General features: G+C 48.5%; 1 protein-coding gene across 7 annotated transcripts in view; it reads right to left on the bottom strand.

Moving 5' to 3' along the window:
- RALGPS2 (Ral GEF with PH domain and SH3 binding motif 2) overlaps window positions 1-22,241 on the bottom strand; it is a 2,782,724-nt gene that overhangs the window by 282,956 nt on the left and 2,477,527 nt on the right. For all 7 annotated transcript variants that reach the window (XM_069641167.1, XM_069641168.1, XM_069641166.1 and 4 more), the window contains 2 exons: window positions 9,243-9,378; window positions 8,550-8,701 (listed from right to left, as the gene is read on the bottom strand). In XM_069641167.1, coding sequence (XP_069497268.1) covers window positions 8,550-8,701; window positions 9,243-9,378 — 288 coding nt within the window. The remainder of the gene's footprint in view (window positions 1-8,549; window positions 8,702-9,242; window positions 9,379-22,241) is intronic.

The following is a 22,241-nucleotide window of genomic DNA, read 5'->3' as shown; positions in this document are numbered from 1 at the left end:
GTTTGTGGAGTCTAGCTGGAGTGTGGTATACTTGATGGAGGAAATTAAAGTGAATAGGTTTGTATTGTTTGTTCAGGGACACCTTTTGAGTCTGTTGCAGTATAAATATCCAGTCCTTTTCAGTGATTGAGTCAGCCAGAGTGTTTTCCCATCTCAGTTTGGGGGACTTGGGTTGATCTGTGGGGGTGGCCAGTAGTTCTTTGTAAATTTTGGATACCAGTCTGCCCTCGCCCTGTGCTAAAATGACTCCGTGTAAGAGCTGCCAAGTGGGTGGCTGCGCTGGAAATGAGGGGAGCAGGGATCCAAGAGTGTGTCTAAGTCTGAAGTAAATGAAGATGTCTAAGGGGGAGTCCGCAACCCATTCCCGAGCCTGCTGAGGGGTCAAAAAGTGCCCGTCTACAAACCAATCGCTCAGTGTTTCAATTTTCAGCTTGTCTGGCCATTGGAGGTAGGTTTTCTCAGCCATGAGTGGCATGCCTGGGATGAACCGTGCCGGGAGGAGGGGTGAAAACTGACAGCAACATTTTTGCAATCTTGTTCCAAATCTCGTATGTGGTGTGCACTATGTTCAGGGTCTTGGTTGATACTTGAATTTTCCCTTTGATGGCAGCTCCTAAGAGGTTGGAGGTCAGTAGGGCCCTTTCGATCTGGACTAATGGACTGGGTGGCATACCAGAAACTCACAAATTGTGCCTGGGCAGCCCAGTAGTATTGTTCAAGATCGGGAAGCCCCAGACCGTCTTTGGCTGGACAAAAATTGTTTGGGCTACTCTCGCTGGTTTGCCCGCCCAAAAGAGTTCAAGAATAAAGCTGCGCAGACGGTGAAAGAAGCTCCGTGTCACGAGCAGTGATATGTTGACGAATAGGTATAGAAGCTTGGGTAATATGACCATTTTGACAATCGACAACCGCGCCATAGTGTGAGCGGGAGGTGACTCCCCTAGCTATTTGGTCCCTGAGCATCTCCATCACCCTTCTGTAGTTGTGGCGAAATAGGTCTTCGCGGTTTCTGGACATCATTAGCCTCAAGAATCTGACCCCTGAAGTCTCCCACCTTAACACAAAGTTGTCTTTGAACACGACTGTATCGGGGGTTAGTGGGAACACGACTGATTTGTTCTGGTTAATCTATAAACCCGAGAAGGCACCGAACCCAAACACCTCCCTCATCACTGGATTTATATTTGATGCTGGGTCGCTGACCAGGAGGGCAACATCATCGGCGTAGAGAGACACGATCAGTGTGTGAGGCCCAATGGTGAGGCCTTTATCTATGAGTTTGGCCCTAAGGTTGTCAGCCAGGGGTTCCATTGCTAATGCAAACAGGACTGACAAGGGGCAGGAAGTAGATTAGGTTGAGGAAGTATTTTCCAAGACCCAGTTTCTCTAGCACTGCAAAGACGTACGGCCATTTGACAGTCAAATGCCAAATGTGTCGAGTAGGATCGCTACTGGCTGCGTCGAGGGGTCTAGTGCTTCAATGATGCCGAAGAGTCAGCGTATAACAAATGTCGTATTGCGTCCTGGCACGAAGCCGGCATGGTCGGCTAGCACCAGTCCCGGCATTAGTGGGAGCAACCGGTTGGTTAGGAGTTTGGCGAGGATTTTATTGTCCACATTTATTAATGATATTGGTCTATATGAGTCGCAGTCCTCTGGGGGTTTCCCTGCTTTGTGAAGGAGGATGAGACTGGCCTCGCGTAGTGTGGGGTGCAGACTCCCGTTCGTCAGGGCTTCCTCGCAGACTGACAGCAGTATGGGAGAAAGGGTCGGGCTGTGTGATTTATAAAATTCCCCGGTCAGGCCGCCTGGGCCAGGTGATTTTGTCCAGGGTAATACTTTTATCACCGCTAGGATTTCTTCGGAAGTGATTGGTCTATTTAGCAAATCTCTCATGTCCCCCTCTGCCCAGTACAGCTTGGTGTCGTTCAGGTACGCCTGGAGGGCTACTGGGTCATTTGGGGATTTTGAGCTGTACAGGTCGAGGTAAAAGGCGCGAAATGCTGCCACCACCTCGGCCTCAGTGTGGATATGCTTCCCCTGTGGGTTTCTGACGCAGTCGACTCGTGGGGGCCATCTATCCGCAGATAACAGTTTTGCTAGAAGGGCCCCTGGCTTTTGGCCTTTGCCGTATTGGCCAATTTGGTGGCATTGCATCAGGAATTTGGCTCTCCGATCCGCGTTGCTCCTGAACTTGTCTAGCTCTTCTTAAATGTGGCCTAGTGTGTTGGGGTCATTTGAGGTGGTGTAATTGCGTTCTAGTTTTTAGCCAGGTCTCGCTTCCCACCAAATCTCTCCTAATAATTTTCAGTATCCCGTTCTCTTTAGCTATGCATATCCCTCTAATGTAACATTTTAGGGACTCCCACAGGGCTCTGTGTGATGCGATGGATCCTTGATTAACTGAAAGGAAGGAGGTGATCTCCTCCGGGAGCTCTTGGGCGAACACTGGGTCTTGAAGTGCCCCTGGTTAGAATCTCCAAGCAATGCCACCTCTCGAGTTGTTTGCTGTGATACATTCCAGGGTAACTGGGGAGTGGTCGGAGAGGGTTCTTGGGAGGATTGAGCATTGTCCCAATTGGAAGCCCCCTGCCTGAGAGACCAGGAGATAATCCAAACACGAGCCCGTCCTGAGAACCCAGGAGTGAATTCTCAGGATTCTTTGTGACTAAGCCGCCAACTGTCTGCTAGATTGTAGGTCTAGCAAATTTCGAGAACTTGAAGACTAGTGTTGGTGGTTTTGTTTTATGTTGTGTGGTATTTATCCCATTTGGGGTCTAGTGTGGTGTTTAGGTCGCAGCTCCATACGATTGTGGCTGTGTCAGCTTCTGCTAGGTGCATCATTACCCAATCAAAGGTGGTGGTGCCATCGTTATTTGGGCCATGTGTGTTCACCAGAACTACTTTGGTGTCTTCTAGTATCCTGTGGACTAATAATGCCCTTCCCTCATCATCGCGAGCCGCTGACACTTCGCGCTTCTGTTGATCATGATGGCCAGCCCCATGGCGTAAGACCAGAAGGAGGAGTAATATCTGTGGCACCCCCATGTGGTGGCCCAGCGGCCCCCGGAAGAGGGGAGCAGGTGGGTCTCCTATATAAAAGACAACCTCAACTTTGTGCCTTTTAAGGTACTGGGGTGTTTTGGCTGGGTTGTTACCCCCTCTAATGTTCCATATTGCTAGTTTGAATTGTCGAGGGTTGTTTCATGCATATGCCGGGTGTTTTTCCATTGACTCAGATGCAGAAAATTGGATCCATGCCCATTACTCTTGTATGTCGAGGTGCAGCGGGGAGTCCGTCAGGGGCCGGCCAGGCTGTGGTCGGTGCTTTCCTTACAACTATGAACTTCCCTTCTCTGTCCCACCCTCGCAGGAAACCCCCAACTCATCCGTCAAATGTACCCTCCCCCAGAAACTGTAGAACAGTGCTGAGCTCGGGCGCTAGTGCCATCCAAGGTCGCTGACTCCCATTTGGATGAAGTGGTAGTTGTGCCTGCAGGGCATGCTTGTGTGGTTTAGTCAGGACAGTACCGTATTGGGACAGGCAGAGCAAGCTACAAGCGAAAATTAAAGATAAGCAGGACAGCCTGGAGCATGACAACCGCGCTCTTTTCCCTGCCAAGGCCCCCACTCCAGACGCTGCTAACACCACACAATTTACATTCTCACCGCTCACCGTCGTTGAGGTAGAAAACATAATTCTCAGAATTAAACCCTCCAACTGCCAAGGTGATCCTTGCCCAGCCCCTATTATTAAGGACTCGGCGCATGAGCTGGCCTCATTCATCATGGCCTTCATTAACTCGTTCTTCAAAACCGGTATTGTCCCGGATAACCTGAAGGATGCTTGGGTGATCCCTCTGCTCAAAAAACCATCCCTCGACCCAAGTATTCCTACCAATTTCCGACCTATCACAACAGTACCATTTCTGCTTAAGATCTTAGACCGTGCTGCATACCTTCAGATTCAAAATTATCTGGAATCCAATAACATGCTAGGTCTACGACAATCTGGATTCAGCCCCAGACACGGGACGGAGACTGCGTTAATAGACCTCAAAACCCAAATCGAGGACCTAAAGGATCAGGGCAAGCTAGCCATGCTATTACTTCTCGACCTTTTGCCTGCTTTTGATCTGGTCAACCACCAAATCCTTTGCAAGCACCTCCACTCCGCTGCTAACTTCTCATCCTCGGCTGCAGCCTGGATCAAATCCTTTCTGAGCAACAGATCCATGAGAGTCTTTGCCCCATCCGCAGCCGCCGACCCTTCCCCTATTCACTGTGGCGTACCTCAGGGCTCTTGTGTGTCACCTACACTCTATAACATCTTCACAAAACCACTCTTTGATGTGCTCGACTATCTGGGTGTCTCCTACACTAATTATGCGGATGACACCCAAATACTCATCCCCATCACTGGTGATTATCTAGCTGATACCAAGGCCCTCAATGATGTCTATCTGGTCATCCAAGCTTGGATGGCCCAACACCAGCTTTGCCTAAACGACGACAAAACGGAGCTTCTGATCTTGGGCACTGCACAAGGCCTAAGCAGACTAGAACCGTCATATCAGTCATTCACCATAGACGGCAATAACATTCGAGTCTCTAAAGACACTAAAACTTTAGGGTTCTACCTAGACGCTACTTTATCATTAACCCGACAAACGAATGCTGTCAAATCTGCGTCTGCATACACATGCAAACTCATTGCAGCCTGCAGACCTTTCCTCACTACTTCCAACAGTGTCACACTAGCGAGAACCCTCATCATGGCTAAAATCGACTACTGCAGTGCCCTCTACCTAGGCACCAGCCAAGAGAACCTAAATAAACTCCAAACTACCCAAAACAATGCCATCCGAGCCGCCTTAAACATCCCTCGTAACCACCATATCACAGAAACTAGAACAAAGTTAAAGTGGTTACCTGTCAAGCAAAGAATCTCACTCAAAGCAGTCGCCATTACGCACAAATGCCTGGCTAATAAGGCCCCCCTCTACCTCGGCAGTCGACTATCGCGACACGTGACCTCCCGTCCACTAAGAACTGCCCAGTCCCACTGTCTAGCCATTCCTAGATTTAAACTGCAAAAAGCAGGGGGTTCAAGCTTCCCGGTCCTAGCGTCCAAGCTCTGGAACTCCCTCCCTGCTACAATCAGAGCAGAAGAGTCTTTCTACACTTTCAAAGCCAATACCAGATCCTGGCTTTTCGGCCAGCTTTAAGTCCCGCACAGCGCCCCTGTTCCACTTACTCTGACCTGCCGACCCCGGTTAGTACCTAGCGGCTCCGGCTCTACTGTTTGATTTGTACCTAATGTCCTGTCCATATTGTGTAATGTTATTCCTTTGTAAATTCATGCATCGCTATTATTGTATATATACTTTTGTAACCTTGTATAAGTTGCGCCCTGATGCCTCCGGGCCTGCGGGTTGCGCATTATAAATAAATAAATACAAATACCGCCCCCCCCCCTCTTCTTGATGGAGTTGACCCTTACGGTTGCTGAGAGGTGTAGGGAACTGTGTTGCGCTAGGACCCCACATACCTCAGAGTTTCAGGTCGGGTCTCTCCTGATGCGGTCGCCTCCAACCGGCCTCGGGCTGTTGCAACACGGATGGCAGCCCACATCGTCCAGATAGCTGCTAAGTGCTTCGGGGGAGGGGAAGAATTGTGTTTTCCCTGCGTGTTGCACACGTAGCCTGGTGGGGAAAAGCATTGAATATTGAATTTGGTTTTCTCTGAGGTGTCTCTTCACTCCAGTAAAGGACCTATGGGATGTTTGCACTGCCGGGAACATTTGTATTTTGTCGCCGTCGTAGTGCAGTTCCCACTTCTCTCTGGCAAGTCGCAGGATTGTGTCACAGTCTTTGTAGTTGAGAAGCCGTGCGATGATGGGTCTTGGAAGCACACCTGGGTTTGAGCGAGTAGCAGGAACACGATGAGCCCTTTCCACCACAAAGAGGTGAGATTGGGCGTCTGCACTAAAGAGCTCCTTGCAGACAGTTTCAACAAAGTCTTTCATTTTCTGCAGAGTTTGTTTCTCCCGAACTCCCACTAGTCTGATGTTGCAGCGATTCCTCCCCATTAAGTCCTGATTCTTGGCCATCACCGTTTTCATCTGAGTTTCAAGCGTGTTCACTGCCATGCTGCCGTCTTCCAGGTCTGACACCATCTGTTCTGTAGTGTCAAGCCTATTGCCGTGCTTATCGAGAGGATGCTGTAGTTGATCGACTTTCGAGGATAGGGTGTCCAGTTTCGAGTATAGGCTGCCAATGCCGGCTTTAAGATCCAGTAGGATCTCGCGAAAATCTGGACCTGGGGTTTGGACAGCGTTGTCATTTGGTTCCATCTCTGTCTCTGCGGGTGCAGGTGATGTCTGTTGCTTGGGGGTCTTGGGTATGGTCCTGAATCTAAAATGGAGTTTCTTCTGCGACTTGTCCGGTTTCCCCATGTGTAGTGACGCTGTAACTGATCCCAGGAGGACGCAGACTTGGGTGGGGGTGCTGGGGGGGGGGACGTGCTCCGTCCGAGTTTGAGACCAGAGGACAGTGGACTAAGAGCCTGGTTGGTATTGCATATATGGTTCTGTGGGCGGGCTAGAGATTGCTCACCAACGGGAGATCCGATCATGTTTGCCACTCCGTCTTGTTGTTGCAATTTGCTCGCCGGCCACGTGTGGACCAAGGATGTTTCCTCTTCTCTTCGGGGGGTGGGGGGGTATTTGTGTTCCGCAGCCCCACCCCCTCAGGCGGCACAGGGCCCAGTGTGCGTTTGCGCCTCGTGTTCTTTAGGCAAGGTGGGGAGGGGTTTCCGCTGTTGCTCCTTGTGTCTTGTGGGCGCGGCGTGGTCTAGGTGGGCCTTGGTTTCTCCACGCCCGAGCCTCCTCCATTGGTCAGGGGCACTGACCTCCGCAAACATGCGCGTGCCTGCTGCAGAGGACGGTTGGGGGCCTGTGAGGAAGGGCGCATGGGGATTTCGTTGCGCTGGGCCCAGGTGCGGCTATCACGTGTAGATTTAGACTGCTGTTGCATGCGGTCCCCTCCAGCAGCACAACGGGCTCCAGGGTGTGTCAGGCCTCCCAGCGTTTCCAAGGGGGATATACGAAAGTCCCGTGCCTCGCCACCAGGTCTGGGCAAAGCGGGGTTCTCGCAACGGTTGCGCCCAGTCTGAGTTCCAGTAATATGAGTACCGTGCCACCCGTTGATGTGGTTGTGAGGGGGCTGGTGAGATGGGACCCTGTATGCCGCTGCTGTGAGATGCGGTTAACACATTGTGTTGTCGGCGCTGACCGCTGCCGTTGGTGCAGTCCGTTCAGCTTGGGGACTCGCGGGGGGCCCCAGGCAACAGCGATGGTACAGCAGCCAGGGCCTGCCAAGTCCGTAAGTGCTCCTCAGATGGGGTGTCATCGCGGGCATGCCTCAGGCGCAGGGAGTCCAGCAAAGGAGGGCCTTCTCTTCTTGCCCTGCTCCGACGTCAGTGGGCGGGCTGCTGCCACACCCGGGCTGCCGTTGGAAGGCGGACTACGGCGTTGTGGTCGTCTGTGCCCGGGGGCGCCTCAGTCTGGAACTTGCGGGCCTGGGGGGGGGGTGGGTGTTGCCACTTTACCCAACTGGGGTATTCAAAATTGACGGAGGTCGCAGCTCTGGTCCGGTTATGGGAGGATAGCTGGGGGCCGCTGGCATCTGCCACAGTGTTGCCTCAGCGTGACCCCTCTGCTTGTTTGGCTCTATCACAGGAGTTGCTCCTTGTGGTCCGGCAGGTATGGTGGCTTGCCGCGCTGTATTCTCTGTGCCAGGGACTGGGGCGAGCGTCTGCCTTCGTGTCGGGCCTCCACCCGGACGCTGCCTGCCCAGTGGTGTGTTCTGGAGCTGCGTTGCTGCCTGTCATTTTCTGGCTGCCTCTCACCCCTGCCTTGGAGACGGCCACGTACACATGTGGCACGGTTCAGCTTGTCCCCCATGTTGTGGAGTCCTTTCCCTCGGTGTGAACTTTGTCGGGGAGACCACCTGCCCTTCAGTAGATTAACTGTGGGGATTCGGTGTCGGTACGGTCCCTACAGGTGCGTATCGAAAGAGGATTCCGGGAGCTCAAGGGGGAGCAGCCATCTTGGTCAGCTCTCTAGGGCCCTCCGATAAGCAGCATAACTTCATACATTAATGGCTTATCATGCAAATTACCAAAATTAGAAATCAGATGGATTTGAGCAACATGATATGCATGTCTTGAGGTGATTCTCTAGACATGTACCGCTTTGCACAAAACTAATTCTAGACAACTAGTAAATAAAAATTCACATTTGGCATAATTAAAGCAAAATATTTGTCAAGCTAAAAGGTAGGCCAATAGTCTTCCACAAGGAGAAAGGGAGAAAACTATTAAAAATTATGAGTCTTATCCATCAAACCAGACTAGACATCTCCAGTAAAACAATGCCCTTGTGCGCGATTTATCCAGTGCAGTAATACTGTAATACTGTTTGGGTTGAGCAGTTTATACAAGATTTTACTTTGCTTTCAAGCTTACCAATGGACAATCACGCTTACCTATAGAGATCCCACTGGAAAGGGTTGAGCTCTCTGCCTGACCCCGGGATGGGGCATGTGGTTCCATGACACTGTCGTCCAGCAAGTGCCGAGGCCCTGCATTGGGGAAGGTGGCACTCTTGAACTCTGCAGTGTTCATTTTATGGATGAAGCTGTGGACACAAATGCACACCAATCTCAGAATTTACAATACATTTATTAAAAGCAAGGCTTGATTGTGCATGGTTCCCCGGAGTTAGGCCAAATAACTCCCTAGTCTCAAGCCTACAGTGCTGTGAGGGCATATGAAGGGCAGCTGTGGGATAGACAAAGACCAGTAACATGAAATGTCCACTCCCTTAAACTCCAATATCAAGGGCCCTTTGACAACTAGTGCTTTTAAACAACATTTAGGATTATCAATGGAATTCCCAAGTGACCTATAACCATACCTGGGACATCAGAAGTGCAATCCCACAGACAAACAATGCTAAAAATAAGCAAATGCCCATACCTCATCTCCCAAAATACACCATATGCCCATAAAAATCGCTTTTTGCTGGTGGCTCTGCTAGGATACAGCAACAGTAGCTAAAGCACCAAGCCCTAATGTTCCAAGGACCTGCTCGGAGCCACTGCTCCCCTTTCACCATCCCACAAAACGAACACAGAGGTTAAACAAAATAACGGATATGCTTCCAAATTAAAGCTGACTTGTATCCAAGGCTGTGACACTTTCTGTGACCGTGTGGTATCAGGTTCCGAGGAGAAGGGGGCGTTGGTGGCACCAAGATTCCTTCTGCCGCGACACTCTTGCGTCCACTCTGCGGAGAGGATCCCACTTCAGGGCCTAATAGAGGAGAACATGGAAGAAGAATTACACATTTATTTTTAAATGATATGTAATGTTAGTGCCACATATTTGACTAACCCCCAGGGACCTCTGTGAACACATTTGTGGGTTTTTTTAACGCTGTAATTAGTATTGAACTTAATGATTTTCTATGAAATAAAGTAATCAATATGAGAATGATTATGTAATTCACGATGTTGTATATGTAGAATTATTGCAAGGGCCCTTCCCGGTTTAGGTCTACTTGGTTGAAAATATTTGACCTTTTCCAATTTTACCTAATTATTTTTGGTCGAAAATGCAGGGGGAGATGCTCTGCAACCTCCCTCTCCCACTCCCCCTGCTCACCTTAACCTATCCCCTTACCCCTCCCCATATATTTAATTTAATTTGACCGAAAAAAAGATAAAAAGAATTCAGTAAAATCAAAAAGGTCAAATGTTTCCTGGGATGGTAGGATTAGATCCATGTAAGACAAGATCACATTAAATCTCTGCATTTAGGTTATAAGAAAAACACTCATGTGTACTACCAGTGTTTTGTTCATAGGAATTACAATTACAAAAAGGAGTTATTCTTTGACTTAGAAAACCAGAATTGATTTGATTTTAATTACCTCTCCACTGCAAATACAAATAATCATAACCATCTGCCAAGTCTTTCACCAATATTCCATGCAACCAATAACACCGGTTTGCAGCTTTGGCCTTGTCTGCCTTTACTTTGAGCAACTAACATTTCTCTGGTGCACCTTGATAGCCCTGAACATTTCAATGTTACCATTGCAGAAAGATTGTGCTTGTTCACTAGGAAGTGAGCCAGATCGAAAGAACAATCAAATGTATTAATTTTAGAGACAAAAACAGGACACTGACTAAGTCACATTGTCTAGACTTATTTTGGCACTGCGAGGGCTATGGGTACCCTGGTTGCCCACGCACCGTGTGAAGTGCTTCCTGGAGGAGGTTCACAGAGGACCCCTAGAGTACCTTCATGTGCCCCAGGACATCCCTTTCAGGAAGAGAAGGGCTTAAGGCTGTGTGGGCTTCGATCACTTGAGAAGAATTAAAAAGCATACTCCCTTTCTTCCTGCACTGACATTCCCTAGCCACATTTCCTCACATGTACAGCTCTTGCTGCAGGCCATATGTATGCCCAAATACTTGTGCCAGGCTTACAAATGCCAGTGCAACCTTAAGACACTTTAATGGAGCCAAATTACGAACAGCAGTGTAGTAATTGGCCACAAGGGAAAGCACCTGCCACAGCCGAACAGGGAATAACTCATCCCGGACTGTGGTTTGTGAGAGCAGGAGACCACGCCAATATGGAGTAATCTGAACCAGGATATTCAACCAACTATAAAATTATACACAGCCCTGGAGGAAGAGTCACAAAATAGTCTACCAGCCTTAAGACAGCAGAAGCAGAGAAAGTGAGTCTAAACGTGACCCATGCACTGAGAGTAACCACAGAAAGACTTGGAGAGCTAAAATCATAGGAAGGGCTCCATCACAGCCCCTAGAGGCCAGAAAATAAAGGATAGAAAGGGCAAAGATTGTTGAGGGTTGTATCTCAAACTCCTGCAGGTGCCAGAAAAGGAGAAGTACCGCAGAGACTAATGGAGGTCACCTGGCAGACCTGGTAGAGAGCAGAAATCGAGAGATACCAGAGTCTGCTGAAGGCTACATTTCGGATTCTAGCAGAGGCCAGAGACATAGAATAGAAGGCACAGAGTTGCAGAGGGGCATATCACAGAAATTGGCAAAAATTAACAATGGAAAAATAGAATCAAAAAAGCCTGATAAGAGCTATACCACACACCTTGGCAGAGGCTAGACTAAAAAAAGGAGAGAAAGCCATGAGCCTGCAAAGGTCTATATTTTAGAAACTGGCAGGAACCAGTCACAGAGACAAGAGTCCAAAGACAGAATATAGAAGGGCATGGTCCGGCATTGTGTCTAATAGCTGGTGGGTTACAAAACAAAAACACAGTCCAAAATTAAACCAGCATAAAGAAATACTTGCTGATAAGAGTGAGTAAAACAATTATCTTGGTTAGTCAAGTAGGGCAAACCATGGCTAGAGAGTGAGAACAGAAAGAAATCAGATGTCCAGTAAAGCAAGCTGGAGATGTAATGCTGGTATGTGAATCAAGAAGCAAGCTGGAAACCATAACAAAGTTGAGCAAAGAAACAAACCAAATGCTTTATTCCATGGATTTCATTAGATTAGGGAATACTGGAAGCATTGTGGTTCCCTTGGATAGGCCATTTATACCACCTTGAGCAACCAGATCTCGACACCTTTTAGAATAGCAGTCATTAATGTGTTTTGGCTGGAAAATCTAGACCACTATAGATGTTACACTAGCGCATCATATTTTGAATAGTAAAGATGCTGAACAATACTGACGCCTGTGCATTCTTTTGATCCCTTTTCCACAACACTTACTTTAATCCCTGTGTGACAAGGCCAGCAATCTGGCCTTGTCAAGAAGGGAAAGGAGTCCATCCCTAAGTGTAGCAGAGATAAGGTGGGATTCATAGCCAGCCCTAATCCTTGGGGCTAAGTAATCAACCAGACTCCCATTCCGGTTCCCCAATGAGCAGCATGTTAATGTGAAGACCCTTATTTCCAGCCATGCTTCTATACCAAAATGGTTGCCAGTATTTATTTTCCCTTTTGAGGAACCTCCGGCCAGGTAAGAGGTCCTGTCTACCCAGATCACCCAAAGGAACTAGCAGCAGTGTCCCCCATGCCTCGGGATACTAAGAAACCACACCAGGAAGCCACATTTCTCCAAAAACTTGACCACAGCATATCAGCAGAAAAGAGATGCAGCACCAGCGCGCTATCCCCCTACCGAGATCCAACATAGCACTGCTAACCACAAGTGGGAGAGAGATCCCGAGGTGAAGCACATTCCCCGTACAGAGGGCAGTCAACCGAGACTGGCAACGAGTGCTGGAGGAGTCACGGCTGTGGCCGTAACCTCTTACTACCATGGACATACTCAATCCCTTACCTATAGCGTCAAGGAGATGGTAGAACAAGAACAAACCACAAACTGTTGCCATGAACTTGGTGCACTGAACTTGACAGCATGCAGTGAGCCCGCGTGACACCTGGGGCCACAGCTTAGACCCCTTTTCCAAGCTTTCAGATGCACATGTATATCCCGGGGAGCAGAGAGAGCAGCATGGAATGGCCAAGGAGAGATGACCAATCGCAAAGAAGAGATATTTCAAGGAGGAACAGGAAACACAGTTTGTGAGTGTTAAAAGGTTTTACAAAAGTACTCTCTGTGATAAAAAATTTGAAAGCCCACCTTGGATGAACAGGGGGCCACACCTTAAGTTTAGACTGAACTACCCAAATGGTTTGGTAGCTATGGTGAGCAGCCAGGCTTAGTCTAGGAGGGCTGTAAGGAGTCACACAGTACTCGGAACATACCCTTAGTTCAAGGACACACTTACACACTAGAAGTTACATAAAAATAAGTATTTCGGGGGGCATGACCAGCCGAGGACCCATGTGGATGGCTCCGAGGTAGGCTATATATCCCCTTTCTCGTTATGACACCTATCCCCCCGTAAAAGTATCAGTTTTCGGCTGTAAGAAGAGACTAAGGTGGCGGAATACATAAAGCATTGCTAGGGAAAAGGAGAAGCGACAGAGTGCCACCGTATGCAAGATCGAGGCGTTTAAGCTGGACGGCCCAATCCTCCCGCCAAGATGGCGGCCCGGCATTTAAATTCGACGAGCACCCGTTGGTGGAGGATGGTTGGCCTCGCTTCTCCCTGCATACGGGTACCGGCAGCCCTCGAGCCTAAATGTGGAGGAACACTCTGAGCCCCGTTAATGTGGAGTGAAAATAAAGCCGCAGCCCGGCGCGGTTACGTCGAAGCACTGTGGAATCCCGCTCTGAACCTCCTAGATCAGCAAGTCGCACTATGCGGAGGGCGGGTATGCACAACCACCCACAGAAGACCCAGTGCAGCGGTCCAGCAAACACCCCGTAGCGGAGCATATGGCCCAGTCTGCGGCCAGCGGAATCACCAGGCCCCCTCGGGAAGAAGACCGACGCACCCGGAGAGCAGCAAGGGCTGGGTGCGGAGCTGGAGGGCTCCCAGATCACCGGTTGAGCCCGCCCGACCAGCGTCCTGAGCCTTCCTGGGACCCGTGCGGGGCCTGAGAGGTGAAAGGGGGAACAGAGGCCCCCGCCGGTGGCTGCTGCATAATAACGCGCATCAACCGTGGGCACACTAACCCTTCCCCCCGCCCCGCTAAATCACCGGAATGGGAGGCGTACCTGCACCCCAACTAAGCATATGTCTCACCGGCCGTGAGGGGAGGAAGAAGCAGCCGCGACATAACGCAATTTGTGGCAAAGACGGGGCGCAGGAGGGAGAGGCACGGAGTAAGAAACGGGTCAAAGAAAGAAATACAGCCTCAATTACTGTGTTCTGATGGAGCATACTTTCAGAGGAGCTCTCGTACATCCTTATAACACCTAGCACCCATTAAAGACGCCAGGATCCTACGGCAGAGCAACAGATCCTGCCCACAATGCTGAGGGGAGCCTCCACGCGTGCTATCCCACAACTGTGGAATTGTTGACCTTGCAGCCCTATAGCAGAGGTGGTTCCAACGCTGATCACGCTTGCTCACCGAGCTACCCATAGGTGTAACGCCCTTGCAAGCGCGATTTATCACACCCGGAGAGGCGGCAAGAGGGACAATTTCCTGGCGGGTCCTGCAATTCTTACAAGGCCCCATAATAGGGTGGTGCAGCTTGAGCAATACAGCAAGCTTTCATAAACAGAGCAGTAGCAAGCCCAGCCTGGCACGCCCCGGCCCTCCCCCTCGCATACTCAACTATGTCTAAACAATCTACTAAAGCCAAGGGAGGAGCACCGGGGGACATCAAAGCGATGTTGCAGGCGGCGGAGACACAAAAGCGGGGCCAGATCCAAGCCACAGCTCAGGTGCACCTCGCCCCTTCGGAAGACACAACGGACCCGCTGATTCGGAAATCCGACCTCCTGGCGCTGCTTTAAGAACTGAAGGACATTAAAGAAAGCGCTGCAGACTTGGCTAAATCTATAACTGATCTCAACAAAGGGGTCATGGCAGCCGAGCAAAGGATAGATGAGGTGGAAACCGCAATGGCCGAACAAGGGCATGAACAGGAGGAAATAAGTAGAAGAGTGCAAGAGCTTGAACAGCAGATGGAACGGGTCCAAGATAGGCAAGAAGATGCTGAAAATAGGTCCAGAAGGAATAACATCCGGATCCGAGGGCTTCCCAAATCTGTGACAGACCCGGAACTACAACAATATGTAAAGGACCTATTCCAACATATCCTGAGTACTGGAGAGGATAAAGACATAGTTCTAGATCGTACACACAGGGTCTACTCGACGTACCAAATTAACAAAAACTTAGCCCCAGATGTCCTTACAAGGGTACACCTATTTCAAGCAAAGGAAAAAACATCATGCGCGCCGCAAGGAAGAAATAACCCATACAATTCAGATCAGCAACTATCCAAATATACCAAGACCTGGCGCAAGCAACCCTTCTCAAGATAAAGCAGCTTGAGGGTGGTGACAAACTGGCTGCAGGCTAAAGGAGTCCGCTACCGCTGGGCATATCCTACTGGTCTTCGATTTGAATGGGAAGGTCAACGTTACATGATCATCAAGGAGGAAGAAATGGAAAGCCTTATGGGGGATAAAGAGGATAGGCGTGATGCTGGTGTGAATAGCTCCCCACCCAGAGATAAAAAGAAAACAGACTCACCTGGAAAAGAACAATGGAAGCCAGCACGCCCCTGCCCAAAAGGCCGCAATAAAGATATCAACGCTATAGAACCTATATGAAAGTGCAAGCTTTAGCCTCAAGTGTTACTTCTAAAACATCAGATATGGAGCTTCAACGTGCAGGGAGCACCAACAAAATGGGGCGCAAAGACGGAAACGGGAGATGAAGACTGAGCCCGTGAAGGACACGTCAAAACCAGAAACACACAAGAACCAAAGTAAAAGTGGTAGGGGGAGGGGGAAGGGGGCGGACCAGACCCCAATCTGCCAGGGACACTTACACCTGGTGCTAGGCAGAATCCTGTGCAGTTCCCTTGGGGAACACTGCAAAAAGATTAAGACTACAGGAGTAAGCAGTAAACCCAATTGGTAGCAGTCTGAACCACCCAGATTTACCTGGTAGCTGTGGCTGAGCAGTCAGACTTCTCTCAAGAAGAGTAAGGCAGTATATAGAGTATACACAATAGGGCCAAAAACTCAGTGGAACAAGCAAACACTGACCAGAGATTTGTATCAAAAGTATATAAATATTTATTTAACACACACTTTAGAAAATGCACTAGCACTATAAGTCAAAGCAAGTTCAAACCATAATCAGAAAAGTATTTACACCTCCCCTAGTAATTATTAGACAAATCTTAGTTAAAACCCCACTTTTTGTCAAAACAGAGGTGAGCGTGTAACTTAGATGGCACTCCAATAATTAGGTTAAAGGGAGAGAAAAATGCAGAGCATAAAAATAAAACAGTTCCCAACACTATTCTAAGTCCAAAGCAAGTCAGTGAAGGCAGTATACACTGTAGAGCTAAAGTTCATAGGCCAGGCCTACTTTAAATGGAGCAAAGCGAAATGTGCCCAGGATCACACGGTTTAAAATGCACTAAAAGTCTCTGCAGAGTGTTCAAAAGAGGATGGGGTGATTCGAGAAGTAAAGTTAGAAGGTCTGGAGCCAACCCAGTTGGCAAGCCAAGGATGTAAGTGTCACCTCTAGCAATCCGAAAAAAAAGGAGGCCAGGTGGAACACAGTACCTTAAAGAGAGCGGCAGTTGTTCCTGGCAGTGGATGCAAGTCGTGGTTTCGACCAGGGGAAGAGAAGATCTCGTCGAGGAGGAACCTTGTAGTCGTTGCACTGCCCAGGGAAGATACCAGCCGCGGAGTTCGTCGGTAAAAGGTGCGTTCCTTTTATTCGCGGTCAAAGTGGTGAAGCTTGGCTATCCTGTCGCAGGGGTGCTTGGCACGGGCGAGTCGACCAAAAGAGACGTCTTTGTGAGGTTGTTGCAGCAGGGCTCCACCGGTGGTGTCGTCGTTGTAGATGGCTCAGCTTCTTCCCTCTTCCGATTCTTAGTTCCTGTGGCGACTTCTGAAGTTCCAGTCCCAAAAGCCCTGCTTTTATGCAGAAAAACCCCCATTCAACAGCCTAGCTGTCACTCAAACATGCTAAGTGGTGAGCCGGGCGGCTCACCACTGGGCCAATCCGGCTCACCACTGGGCCAATCAGAATAGAGTGCGACCTGGGTTGCTAAGGCAACGCAGTCCAGAGTGCCAATTCCCCTCCCCACACATCCTGTGGAATCCAGACAGAGTGGCACCATTTGGGGGGCTTCTGTGGAGAAGCCCACCAAAAAGTGGAACAAAGGGCTCGACCTTGGTCAGAGTTACAGAGACGGACACGAACGCCATTTTAGAAAAGAGTTCTGGCAAAAAGACCCAACCGTGGATTTAATATTAAATAAATAAACCAGCGGTATCTTTAACATTGCACCAAAAAGTGGTGCGTTTAAAATCAATGGGAAAATCCCATAGGAAATATTCTGGTGGAATATTTTGCGTGGTAACCACTGTAACCAGCCAGAAACTCGACAAGGGGGGACTGGACAGTGCAGACTTGAAAACAAACCAAGGGGGGGAATATAATTAAGCCCTTCCAGTACTTCCACAATATGATGGTTTGTACTGGTTCTGTTCACAATTTAGGACTAGTTAAGTCAATGTTGACTTTACATGCCCTGGGAGACAGTAGTCAGTCCCAGGGTATGGAGTCTATGTTTGGGGGTCACTATGACACCCCTGTGTTACTGCACGGAGGGTGCTGTGTAACACACATACCAAAAACAGATGATACCAAATGGAGTAAAAAGAAAACCCCATAGCCCATAAGCACACAAAAAGTCAGAGACATACCTCAAATCATGCCTAAGAGTGGGAGGAAAAGAGTCTCACTCTTAGCAGGAGAAAAAAACAAACCCCAAAAATCCAGCAAAGCTGCTGGGGGACTCACTAGGTTTGGGAAATTAGCCTTATAAGAGAATTCTCCCTAACACCTGGTAACTTGTTGTGGTAATTCCACCAAAGATGTTCGTAAAAGAAATGTTAGTTTGGGAGTTAAGGATGTCGGTGTCGCATTGTATCCAAAGTATACTCCAAAAAAAAGGAGAGAGCCCTAGATACTAAAAGAAGCAGGAGTGCAGGACTTAATTATGGCTGAATTGACATTTGTTACACTAAACGTCCAGGGGTTCAACTCCCCCAATTAAACGCAAATCGATGTTGGCCAGGTTGAGAGACATGCAGGCCTCAGTGGTTTGGATGCAAGAGACGTATCTACTCAAGGAGGATGAACACAGATTGAGGCATAATGCGTTCCCCGCACAATTTTTCACCACTAGTGGAACCAAAAAACGAGGAGTGGGCATCCTGATAGCTAAAGGGATCATCTTTGAAAGACCATTTTTGAAGAGCAACCTGGAAGGCCGCCACTTTTTGGTGGGAGGGAAATTGATGGGACAACAGGTAACGCTTGTGTCAATCTATGCCCCTAACGAAGGTCAAGACCACTTCTTAATGGAGATCCTCCCGATCATTGTGCAATGGGGGAGGGGGTAGATATTAATGGGGGGAGATTATAACAGGGTGATGGACGCTGAGATGGACAAAACTCTCCCTGCCACCTCCCATGATAATATGTTCAGACAGGCTTTAGCTAAATTCATCAGGGAATTAAAACTGATCGAATCATGGCGCTTCTTTAAACCACAAGAAAAAGCTTACGCTCACTACTCTGCGGTACACTAAAGCCACTCCCGGATTGACATGGTGCTGATCTCGGACTCACTGATCCTACAAATTACGGGATTAGAGATTGGAGTGAGGTGCCTGTCGGATCACAACCCAGTCCTCTTAAAGCTGGAACCTCAGAGTCCACAATATCGGCTCCGTAAACCATGGCGCCTAAATGAAATAATTCTGAAAGACCTAGCCCTCAGAGCAGACATTGAACGTTCCCTAAAGAATTATTTCCAGGAAAATGTCACCCCTGGGGTTCAGTGGGATATTATATGGGACGCAAGCAAAGCTGTAGTAAGAGGGGAATTTATAGCACATACAACAAACCATATCAAAAATAAAGAAAGGGTGAGGCGGGACATGGAATCCCGATTGGCAGAGGCCGAAACAGAAAAAAAACCAAAGGTTCGCAGAGATCATGGAGGGCATTGAAAAAAGCTAGAGCAGCCTTAGAAACTCACCTGGCGGATGAAGCTGTGCTTATCCTAGTATGAACCAAACAATTCTACTATACAAAGGGGGGATAAAGCAAAACGTTTCCTTGCGGCTAAACTGAAGCAACGGAAGAACCAGAACCGCATAATTCAACTCTGGGATGTGGAGGGTGACCTGGTATGGGGGGGTTCTCCCTCCCAGTAGAGGATGTGCTCCATTCCTACTACACTAAGAACTCAAAAAGGGAGGACTTGGTGAGAGATAATCAAACCGCCTTCCTCAACCAGATGACCTTACCACAAATTAGCGACTCAGATAGACACATTTTAGAGGCCCCCATATCGGAAGAAGAAGTGGGAGAAGTAATAAAAGCATTGAAAACGAACAAAACCCCTGGCCCAGATGGGCTCAGTAACGCATACTATAAAACATTCAGAACCACCCTAATAGGCCCTCTAACGAAACTGTTTAATTACATCCGCGACACTGGCAGGATCTCTAGAGCCATGAGCCAGGTGACCACAATATTATTACTAAAACCGAACATAGACCCCAATGAATGCGCGAGCTATCGCCCCATTTCCTTACTAAACAGAGATGCAAAAATCTACTAGACAATCATGGCCCGTAGATTAGCGGAGGTGCTGCCCAGGATAATCCACACCGACCAAGCAGGCTTCATTCAGGGGCAAAATACTCACGATAATATCTGTAGAGCTATAAACACAATCGAATGGGGCCGTACAACAAGACAGCGATTCTCTGTTTTAGCTCTAGATGCCTCCCGGGCATTCGATAGCCTGCATTGGGGGTACCTACAGTTGACCCTGGAGAGGTTCGGGTGTAGCCCGATTTTCATACGCATGGTAATGGCCAACTTCGCTCACCCATCCACACGAGTCACCTTTTAATATTTGCCATGGCCATGGAGCTGCTGGCACAAAAGACCCGTGACGATCCAGAGATCCAAGGAGTAAAAGCGGGCGCTGGGGGGTCCACAAAAAATAGCGCTTTACGCGGATGATATCCTCCTGTTCCTCAAAGATACAACACACTCGCTACCCAAACCATTAGATTTCTTAACGAAGTTTGCGAAGGTCTCCGGATTCCAAATGAATTATAACAAGTCCTGCGCACTCAATGTCACCGAGTGCGCAGAGCTGGTGACAGAATGGGCGAATAGTTACCCGCTGAAGTGTGAACGAAAAGCAGTGAAATATTTGGGAATACAACTGACCCCCAAATATGGGAAACTGCGCTAACATCCCAGATCTGCTGAAGAACTAGCAGAAGACCTAAAACACTGGGAGGCACAGGAGTTGTCATGGCTGGCAAGAATAACGGTGGTAAAGATGACCCTTCCCCCCAGGTTCCTTTGCATAGTAAGAGCCCTACCATTACGTATCCCAACCCCAGCAATCCAAAAACGTCAAAGGGAGATGACGACATTTATTTGGAAAAGGAAAAAACCACGAGTCCCGAAAAAGGTCCTGTTCAGACCTCAATTCCTGGGAGGGCCAGGAGTCCCCGAAATCCGCAGATACTTATGGGCAGCACAGATGGCTCCAATGATACAGTTGTCACCCAGAAACACCCAGATGAGTTGGACGGTTCTTGAAAAAGAAGCAACTGGAACCCCACTAGATAATCTCCCCTTCCTTCCCGAATATGACAGAAATAAAGAAGGTGCTTTACTTGAAGCCACCAAAGTCTCCTTATGGTACTGGGACAAAGCGGTACGAACCAGAGGTGTGAGAATCGGAAGGGGACCCCCCTGACACCAGTGGCCCATAATCCAGACTTCACTTCCGGAAGGGGACCCCCTGACAGCAGTGGCCCATAATCCAGACTTCACTTCCGGAAGGGGGGGCAGACATTTGGGCACAATGGGGCGGGAATGAGACAGCACTTGTAATGGGAGACTTCTACGAGGAGGACACACCATTAACCTTTGAGAGATGCAAGACTACATTTAATATACTTGAGACCGAAAAGTTTCACTATATCCAACTAACGCATTGGATCTCTAATAGAAAGTTTCGAGAAGAGGCAACCCAAGAGCCAGTAGGTCTAGATCTCACGATAAAAGAGGGCCAACCCAAGAAGGGGGTGTCGAAACTGTATAGCTTAATGGGAGCAATAGACCCCGAAGAATCACTTCTCTACATGCAGCGGTGGGAGGCGGATATTGGGAAATCGATCTCTAGCGATACTTGGAGCCAAATTTGGCAAAGAGCCGTGAAAAGTTCCAAATGCACCTCCATCAAAGAAGCTGCATACAAAATGTGTTTAAGATGGTACATGACGCCTGCAAGCATGCACTCCATTAACCCAGATTACCCCATGGCCTGATGGAGAGGTTGCGGACAACCAGGTGACCTAATACACATGTGGTGGTCTTGCCTGCTTGCCAAAACATACTGGAAAGAAATCCTCAGGCACATCAAAGAGATAACTGGGACACAACTACCATTTGACCCGATGGTGGTCCTGCTGGGGGAGGCGGTGGAGGGATGTTATGCTAAATCTGGCCCAAAAGCTCACCTCATTACCCACATGCTAAGTGCGGCTTGAATAACCCTGGCTCATACTTAGAAGAACAAACAGGACCCGATAGTGGCCATGTGGTGGGTGAGACTATGGGGGGTAACGGTCATGGAAAAGACTACCGCCTTAGCCCACGGCTCCTACACAAAATACTTGAACATTTGGATGCCACTGCATGACTTTACAAATGATAGGGAACAAATGTACTTTAAGCCGAGACTGCTGCGCAGCATTTCTGTTATTTAAATACACATGCTGAATTGGAAGAAGGTGCGATCCAGGACACTTAATTGTAAGAACCTGCTACACCGTATCCATTGTTGGGATGTTAGGGGGAGGGAATATCATGAATGTTTGTATTTATCTTTGAAAAACCAAAAAGTTGTTAAAAAAAAAAGTCTTTCATTTTATATGCACTAAAGCTTGTCAATTTTAAGTAGGGTGAGCACTATTACACAGCAGTATAAAACACAGAATATAGATGCAATATCTAAAGGATACAAGATACTTTAGAACACTTCTATAGTAACACAAAAGTGGTAGAAACTTCTCAAACAGGTATGTAAACCTCCCAACTCCCAACTAGACCAACTTGTATACTTTGGTTAACCCCTGCTTAACCAATCTTAGGAAGCCCAGCCCCCTCTTCTAGTTGAGACTCAGAGTCAAAGGGGGAGGGGCGCACTGGAGGGCCAGTGTTCAAGAGCAAAGGGAAAAAAGCAGGTAAGGAGCAAACAAGGCAGAGTCTATGAAGAGTTCTTGAGGTTTACAGTTAAGTAGCAGAAGATTTATTTGGTAAAGAGCACAATGGGTTGTCCACCCCAATGTAGGCCTGGGACGGGATACAAGTACCTGCTTAACTGCAACCCTCAGAAGCACAGGAACAACAAAGAAGGACATTCCACCTAACAGTGAGTTATCCGGACGAGGTCAGAGGAGAAGGACGCAGTCCAAGAAAGGAGCAGGAAGAAGTAGGAAGCAGAGGAT

Source organism: Ambystoma mexicanum, chromosome 1q (genome assembly GCF_040938575.1).
Source record: "Ambystoma mexicanum isolate Mex_15411 chromosome 1q, UKY_AmexF1_1, whole genome shotgun sequence".
Classification (NCBI taxonomy): Eukaryota; Metazoa; Chordata; class Amphibia; order Caudata; family Ambystomatidae; genus Ambystoma; species Ambystoma mexicanum.
The sequence above is the reverse complement of the archived record's forward strand: the minus strand, read 5'-3'. Positions and strand labels throughout refer to the sequence as shown.